General features: G+C 48.0%; 1 protein-coding gene across 2 annotated transcripts; it reads left to right on the top strand.

The window, feature by feature from the left end:
• Positions 1 to 280: 280 nt before the first annotated feature.
• ZNF319 (zinc finger protein 319) lies at positions 281 to 7,679 on the top strand. Of its 2 annotated transcripts, none has more exons than XM_019505906.1 (2): positions 281 to 610; positions 3,114 to 7,679. In XM_019505906.1, exon 2 carries the CDS (start codon positions 3,435 to 3,437, stop codon positions 5,121 to 5,123), a length of 1,689 nt encoding a protein of 562 aa, XP_019361451.1. In that variant the 5' UTR covers positions 281 to 610; positions 3,114 to 3,434; the 3' UTR covers positions 5,124 to 7,679. The 2 variants fall into 2 exon arrangements, with proteins under 2 accessions (XP_019361451.1, XP_019361450.1); XM_019505905.1 differs by having other exon boundaries at positions 281 to 782.
• Positions 7,680 to 8,723: the final 1,044 nt, after the last annotated feature.

Genomic DNA, 8,723 nt, shown 5'->3' with positions numbered 1-8,723 from the left:
CGGCGCCGCCCCCTGCGTTTGTTTTGTCCTCAACTTTGTGCCCCGGGCTCGCTCCGGCTTCCGGCGCGGCGCGGCCCCCCTGCCTGCGCTCCCGTCCGCCGGGCCCGGGAGGTCCTGCTGCTCCAGCCGGCCCGGCCCTCGCTCCTCCCGGGCAGGGGAGAAGCTCCCGCCCCGACTCGGGGCTCCTGGGGATGCGGCAGGGGCGGCGCGGGCCCGCGGCACCGTCCTGGGTGCTGCGCCTCACGACTGCTCTTGTTGAACAGGTTTGAGCTCAAGGTTGTGCTGCGGCCGGCCGGCCGGACGTCGGAGCGCGGGAGCCCTGGGCTGGAGCAAGCTAGAGCAGGGAGGAGAGTCAAAGCACAGGCCCTTCTGCCATTTCCTCTTGACTGCTGTGAAATGACTTTGTGTGGACCCTGAGCCCTTCTCCCCGTCCCATCACCACCTTTTATTTTGCCAGCCGGTGCCATGAAGTCGTCTTCTCCTTCAGGACCGTCGCTGCGATGATGTGACTTCTGCAGGAGGCTAAGCAGGAAGCGAAGCTGGGCCTGAAGCGGGAGGCTATTAGAAGGCAGGTAGACTCACTGCCCCAGGGTGGGAGGAGAGGCACAGGGTGAGCGGACCTCCCTGTGCTTCAGGCCTTTCTGCTGCAGTGCTCCAGTCTGGGAGTATTGCTTTCATTCTTAAGTTCTTTGAATTCCCTCCTGTGAATCTCACCAAGGAGCGATATTGACTGGGAATTGGCTTTACCTTGCTTGCTTGTATACAGTCCTCAGTTAACCCAGGTTGGTATTTCCTAGCTGCTTGCTGTATTTGTAAATTCTGTGCGATACTCCTGCTGTGTCAGATCACTGTCTGAACATCCAGAATCCTACATCTGCTAATACGAAATGGCCACTTGCTGAGCACCATAACAGCTATGTATAAAATAACCTTGCTGAAGGGGAGTTGGTGGTTGGTTTGGGTCCTGAAAGGATGTTGGGTCCTTTAAACTTTTATTTCAGATACTGTAGCTACTGGTATTTGATTCATATAAATGTTCTTGCCTCTTAATTTTAAAGCTGGGGTAGGATGGACTATGTGGGGTTGGGGAGGGTAATTTCTCTGGTTTCATTACCTGTGAGATTTTTTTTTATGTCATTTCTGAACATCATCCATACCATTTTATAAGGGCAAATTAGTGAAATATCCTACTGGTAGTAAGGCATCATGATGAGTACCAAAATACTTTTGGGCATATGGAGAGATGACACCATTATGCATTTAAGACCACTCCTCACTCTTTAATGTGTATCAGGATGATCTGCTATAACTTCATCTGTCTCCTCTGTCCCATGATAGGTGAATGCTAAACCATGGTCATTTAAGTGATTAGTTTCATTCAGGGGTATGCTGCCCTGGTTTAACTTCCATTTACCGCAGGATAGAGCAGACAGACAAAACAGAGTAGATTAATGTGTGTGCAATTGGTCTCATCCATCTCCATTTTTTTCATTGGAATGATTGTTTGGTCCGCCCATGTCCTGTGGTGAGGTCTGTGGTGTACCATATAGAGTTGGGGGCTGGCTCTTTTTAATGCCACTTGTTACAGTCTTTCTTCATGAGTGGAAGACTAAGCCAGCTATTTTTGCTCAACTCACAGGCACCTATAACTTAATAACTGATAGGAAGGATGTAGATATTGAACAGGGACTTGGAATAATGGCCTGGTAGGAATACCAGTACCATTCTTCTCAACAGCTGCAGCATAGTACTGGGAATTCACTAGGGTTTTTCCTGCTCTTGGGCCTTGCTGGTTCTTCCCTTGTCTCCTAATGGATTTAGTCCTCTTAGTAGTAGAACAAAAATAATACATCTAGAGGGATCAAAACCTCTTGCTGTTAAATGTGATACTTGTTATTGGACTAATGAGTAAAAACACAGCTTAAGTTTTTGGTTTCCATTTTTTATCTTCCATAGTTTTAACCATGTCTGTTTGCAGCTGACCACTTACATGATGTGCTCTGGCTAGATCCACTAAGAGACCCACCCACATGTGGATTCTGTGTTCTGCCTGTAATGGGGTTAATGTTGAGAAGGGCCCATAAAACAAAAATATTTGTTTTATAGGAGTTCTCTTGTTCCTCCCAGTCTCTAAATAGAATGTTGCCAGTGGAACTACAGCTGAGAATCTCGTCTTCAGGGTTGGATTCCATTTCTGCACCTGGATTGTCAGGCATGCTAACAAAGATAGGGACAGGAAGTAAATTCTGAAGCATCGCCATGGACTTTTTCTCCCAGTGAGCTTGTGCTACTCAGCCAGTCCTACTTGAATCGGAGAGCATTACTGATAAAATTGGGATTTTTTTTTAGCATAAAGCAGCATGTATCCAGCACTTCAGTCTGCCTGACAGTGAAACTAATATTGTGTGCTTAGTATGTCTGAATTCAGGAAGCTCCTGTTGCAGTTGCTGCTACAGATGTTTGTAAGCATTTTTGGAATGCAGCATTTTTAGTCAAATAGTTGTATACTCCCTTGAGAGAGCTTTACATCAAATAATCCAAAAAGGTTGGGGGTTTGTGTTGTGGCTAGAAAGCTACTGCCATGGTCTCTAGCCAGTGCGTTTGCAACAAAAACACTTATTGAAACCAAATCTGAGCCTTGCTTGTATTAATCCAATTAACTTGTATAGTCTGTCCTCTGCTGAGATAATTGAGCAAGGGATGCTGACAGGTCACTAGATGATCTTAATTTATGCCTTAAATGTGACTGAAAGAATCGCAAGACTATCTGTATAGTGAAACAGCTGCTTGACACACAGTCATGCATCCTCTTTTGGAAGACCATATCCAACTCGCAGTGCAGGGAGCCAGAAAACAAGGCAGCTCATCACTGCAGGACAGCTTGTATAGTGTGAGTTAGGGACTCTGAAGAGAATGTCTAACTGGGTTGTGACAGGATTGGTCCCCTGCTAGTACCAAATAAAACTTGGCCCATGTTCCTCCTATTTCAGAACCCCTACGTTTGCTTTGGTTTTTTTGCGGAATAGTAAAACTGAGCCACAGGAAAAAGGATTGAATGTGAAGGTGTCTTGCTTACCTTTGGGAACTGATGTCAGCTGTCTTCTTCCCTGCAGAGCTGTTCCTTGGAGTGCCTCCATCACCTTTCACAAATGTGAGCGCAACAGGCCAGCACGGAAAAGGGCCTCCCATCATCTTCAAAACACTTTTGCTTTTGGCTTTAATATATATTCTTTTGTTGTTGTTGTTGTTGTTGAAACTTGAAATGATCTTGCAAAGGGTGCTTTCCATCTTCTCCTCCTGAGATTTGAGACTGGGCTGGATTTCCCATCCCCAAATTCAGGGCCAGCTGCTGGGAATTATATTATCTTCATCAAATCCTTTTGACTGAGAAGCTGAAGCTGTCAGTGCTGAAATCCCATTTCTTTTTCCCAAGCATGTCAGAAAGCTGGCAACAGCAACAGCAGCAGCAGCAGCAACAACAACAACAACAACAACAGCAACAACAAGCACAACAGCAACCCCATCACACTGGGACAGCGGCACTTGCAGAGCATTCAATCCCTCCGAGCACGGCTGAGAACGCCTTGGGGTGTGCAGTCTACGGTATCCTGCTCCAGCCAGACCCCAATTTGCAGCACCACCAGCACCCACCAATCCAGGCCGGAGAACCCTCCCACAAATGTGGCGTGTGTGGCCATGACCTCACTCACCTGTCCAATCCACATGAGCACCAGTGCCTGCCTGGGCATGACCGGTCTTTCCAGTGCACGCAGTGCCTGAAGATCTTCCACCAGGCCACCGACCTCCTGGAGCACCAGTGCATCCAGGTGGAACAGAAACCCTTTGTGTGCGGTGTGTGCAAGATGGGCTTCTCCCTACTCACCTCCCTAGCACAGCACCATAATGTGCACAATGGCAATGCCATGAAGTGCTCCATCTGTGAGAAGACCTACAAGCCTCCTGAGGCAGAGCATGCCCAGCCCCTGGACCCATCAGACAAGCCATACAGCTGTTCCATCTGCCAGAAGACCTTCAAGCACCTCTCGGAGCTGTCGCGGCACGAGCGCATCCACACGGGCGAGAAGCCCTACAAGTGCACCCTGTGCGACAAGAGCTTCAGCCAGTCTTCACACTTGGTGCACCACAAGCGGACACACAGCTCAGAGCGGCCATACAAGTGCACAGTGTGTGAAAAGACCTTCAAGCATCGCTCACACCTGGTCCGCCATATGTATGCCCACTCGGGTGAGCACCTCTTCAAGTGCAATGTCTGTGAGCTGCACTTCAAGGAGTCATCAGAGCTGCTGCACCACCAGTGCACACCCAGTGGGGAGCGCCCCTTCCACTGTGGTGAGTGCCAAAAGTCGTTCAAGCGCCCCTCAGACCTGCGGCAGCATGAGCGCACCCACAGTGAGGAGAGGCCCTTCAAGTGCGACCTCTGCCAGATGAGCTTCAAACAACAGTATGCCCTAATGCGTCACCGCCGCACCCACAAGGTGGAGGAGCCCTTCAAGTGCAGCCTCTGCGAGAAGGGCTTTGTGCAGCCCTCCCACCTGGTCTACCACCAGCACGTGCATGGCATTGAGAACCTCTTCAAGTGCAATGTGTGTCAGAAGGGCTTCAACCAGTCTTCGGAGCTTCTGCGGCACAAATGTGTGCAGAACGCTGAGCGCCCCTTCAAGTGTACCGTGTGCAACAAGTCCTACAAGAGGTCCTCGGCTTTGCAGAAGCACCAGCTGTCGCACTGCACCGAGAAGCCGCTCAAGTGCACACTGTGCGAGAGACGCTTTTTCTCTTCCTCAGAGTTTGTGCAGCACCGCTGTGACCCGGTGCGTGAGAAGCCCCTCAAGTGCCCAGACTGCGAGAAACGATTCAAATATGCATCGGACCTGCAGCGCCACCGCCGGGTGCACACGGGCGAGAAGCCATACAAGTGCCCGTCATGCGAGAAGGCCTTCAAGCAGCGTGAGCACCTCAACAAGCACCACAGTGTGCATGCCCGGGAGCAGCAGTACAAGTGCATGTGGTGTGGTGAGAGGTTCCTGGACTTGGGCCTGCTGCAGGAGCACAGTGTCCAGCACACTACCGAGGGGGCATATCAGGTGGCCGCGTGCTTGCCCTGAGCTGTCCCCATAGGTTTCTGCTTGCATGTGAACCTCTTCAACAGCTCCTTTTCTTTTCTTGTAAAAGACGGATGCCTGAACCTTGGGAGGGCAGTGGGGGAAGATCTGCCAGTCCAGTTAGACATCACCCTGGCCTCTGTACATTTCCACGTGCATTTGGTGTCTTAGTGACGTGCAAAGCCCAAGAGAGGGTATGGAGGAAAAGGGAGGCAAAGGATGGAAATGAATCCTGTTCCTGTTTGTTTTCTCCTGGTTTATAGTTTTCCTTGCAGCTGCAGTTCAGTGTTTGAGCTCACAGGTCCTTTCTCAGCCACTGCCTGTAAACATGTCTTCTCGCATGTCCCCCAGTACCGAGGTCTCCTGAGAGAGCTGGCTAACTCAACTTTTTCTTGAGAGAGGCCCAGGTCTCTTGAGCCAGGCCCCAGCACTACTTCTCCTTGGGGGCACAGGGGCCTTCCCGCTTACTAGTCCCATCTTAACAAGGTAGCTTATAAAGACCGTTTTAAAACCATGCTGTCTGATTAAATGCCCCTGGGCACTCCCCCCACTGTATGTCCTAGTAGCATGCAGGGAGGAGAAGCCATGGGACTGCTGTGCTCCGAAGGCACTTTGTTGCCTTTGCAGTCTTAGCTGACTGAAGTCATGCAGTAGCTTTGAACAAAGGCTCTGTTCCTCTTATTGTTCCCCACCTCTCCCCCATAACTCTGGAATTGAGGTGGGGCATGAATGTTGCACATTACGTAAAGAAACTGCAACCCCTAAGGCTAACCCCTCAGGCCACCTGTGTTCCTGACTGGAATAGTCTGAGAACCCTCAAGCTTCCAAGCTGCTCATCTAGAGACACCTTGGATTTTCCTAAGACTTACAGCTGTCTTGAGGGACAGTGCCATTGTAGGGTCTTGAAACTGCTACCAGCCCACAGATCCTTTTATAGCACTTAGCAATGCACTTGGATTGGATGTAAAATAGTAGCCCTTGCACTTGCATTGATGCGTAAACCAGGGGATAATAAGTAGCAGTAAAACACCAAGGAGTGGGGAAGATGCTACTGCTAAAGTGCAGTCTCCAGGATTTCTACAGAAGAGATGTTTATTTGGAAATGAGCTTAAGCGTATCCGATCAGGAGTTCTGAAATTATAACCCAAACTCCACGTCCAGGGAATCACATCGTGACCTTTAGGGTTATGATTTTTCTAGTTCTGTTTGTGGAGGCTAATCCATATTTACATAATTGTCTCTTTGGGAAGAGGCAGGTTGGCAGAAGATAAGGGAATGAATACTTTTCCTAGCGGGATTCCCTGTGGACTGATCTTCCTCTTCCTTGCCCCTTGCAAATTCTCTAGAGAAGGATATAGATCATTTTATTGCAACTAGGATAAATGCCTAGATCCTAATACAAATTCCCTATCATATTATCCTGATTGATGAAGCTGCCCAAAAGCTGCCAGCTGCACAGTATTGTTGGCTTCTCATGACCAAGGTTCATCAACTGACATCTGGACACTTTTTCCAGGCAAGAGGCATGCCTATTGGATTACCCATAATTGTTTCCTTCCTCCCACTTTGCTTGGCTTGGTGGACCAGTGTTTGTTTGAACCGGGAGTGCTGTAGTCTGTTGTAATTATTGAGAGCAGTGGCCATTAAATGGTCTGCATTGGAGAGGGGGTCCGTATGATAAGCGTTACAGTGGAACAAGATGCCTCCGTTTCCTTGCAGAAGGCTGGGTTGTGCCTGTTTAGTCTCGAGAGATTCAAATGATTCACGTGGAGGAGGGAGGGCTTTCTTCTCTATTACAGTTTCACTTCCTGCATTGCAAAGAGGACCAGAGCTTGTTTCCTTGAGGGGGCTGGAACCGTTTGAATGAATGGGGCGGAGTTCTCTTTTCCTCGTTCGCAGCTTTAAGAACTCCAAAATAAACCGTGTCCTCTGATGCCCAGGGAGGAGTGACTGATGCTCATCATATTTCATGCTGCCTCAGATATATAGAACCTCCTCCTATCAAGTTTTCTGTCTGCATTGTTATTTTTTTCCATTTTGCTTTTTTAAAGCAGTTTGTTAATATTCATTAAAAAGAAAAAAGAATCCTGTATAGTTTAATTTGATGTCATTTTGGATCTTTAAAAAAAGAGATGTGATAACTTGGATTTTAAAAGAGATATTCAGTTCTAGGTAGCTGTTTTTGATGTTTAATATATAGTGAGTTCAGTGTATGTTTAACTGTAGGAGTAAAATATGAAACAAGATCCAGGCAAGTTCATCTTGTTCAGGTCTGTCTTTGTGAATGGGCTGGGGGTGGTGGGTGGTGGTGCTTGAGGCATCGCAAATGGAAGCTTAGATTCAGGAGGAATATACTAAGAAACCAAATTTTAGTGTCCATTCAAATATAAGAGACCTGGCCGTGGAGGCGAGTTTTATTGTTCCAGATGCAGAAACCTGTGTTTTACACTAATTTGCACAGATGCCTTGGGAGGTCCTTTGGGAATGACCCACACTTCTGAATGGACTCAGAAGTGAATGCATTAATTTAAAATTAAAACAAAACAAATCAAGAATGTGTCCCAGTGTTCACATTGGAGTTATTTTGACAGCAGCAGTTACTGACAGTTTAAATATACAAGTCAATGTTTTGCATTAGTGTTTGCCACTAGAGTTGCAGTAATAGACCTCACTCACAGTTGCTCTGCCAGCTGCTGTTTGAACTGCTGGGGAGAGACCAAAATCTGGATTAATGAGGCTGTACTATAGCTAAATGGCAGACAATAGATTTTATTATGGGTGGTAAATACCAGTCCCTTGAGATAAGAGAGGTGCGGATATGAATATATAGTAGGGAGTGGCTGTGCGGTTCCTGCAATCTCAGTACTTTTGCTGTGAGGTGCCAGAAGGGGGAGGGGGCAATCGCTGAGCAATACTGTTGTTATTAAGAAATAATCCTCCTTTTTGTCCCAGTTTGATTTCTGACCTATTGCTGCAGGGGTGGAGGAAACTCTGTCGCATTCTCAGTCTTTTCAACTCAGTACCTCTTCCAAGCTTTAGGCCAGTTTTAGAAATAGGAAACCAAGCTACACTTAATTTTGTTTCCTCCTGGCAATAGTGCCCATTCTGGTTGTGTTTGGCTGTATGCTTCTGACTTGGAGCCAAACAGTGAGTCATGTGCTGGACTTCTCTAGACTGGCAGTGCTGGCTGAGCAGTACAGTGTATCGTGGGTATCCTGACCACCTGCTCCAGCCCTTAGCAGGTGCTTTTGGTGACAGGAGGGAGCAGTAATTCTGTCTGTCCTGTGTATAAGTTGGTCTCGTATATAGAGACAGGCATGGGGAGTTGAGGCTTGGTACTCCACTGAGAACTGAGGGTGAGGGTTGGTATTCCATCATTCAGGTGGAAGATTTTGCTGTGTCCTGCCTGAGGGCGCTTTCATTTGGAAAGTCACTGCTGGTAGCACTTGCCAGAGGCCTGCCCCTGATGCTAGTGACGTGATAGCTCATTCTATCTGTGGCAGGTACAGGATGTTACTTGCTAAGTGGAGGAAGGTTTGAGTAGGTGTGAGGGCCCTGCCAAGTGAAATTTTCAAACAGCCTTGTTGAAATCAGGGAAACCAG

Source organism: Gavialis gangeticus, unplaced genomic scaffold (genome assembly GCF_001723915.1).
Source record: "Gavialis gangeticus isolate Ggan-Ray unplaced genomic scaffold, GavGan_comp1, whole genome shotgun sequence".
NCBI lineage: Eukaryota > Metazoa > Chordata > Crocodylia > Gavialidae > Gavialis > Gavialis gangeticus.
This window is presented reverse-complemented; position numbering and strand designations above follow the sequence as displayed.

Coding starts and splice junctions, on each gene's coding strand:
- ZNF319 (XM_019505906.1), top strand. CDS start 3,435: ATGTCAGAAAGCTGGCAACAGCAACAGCAGCAGCAGCAGCAACAACAA.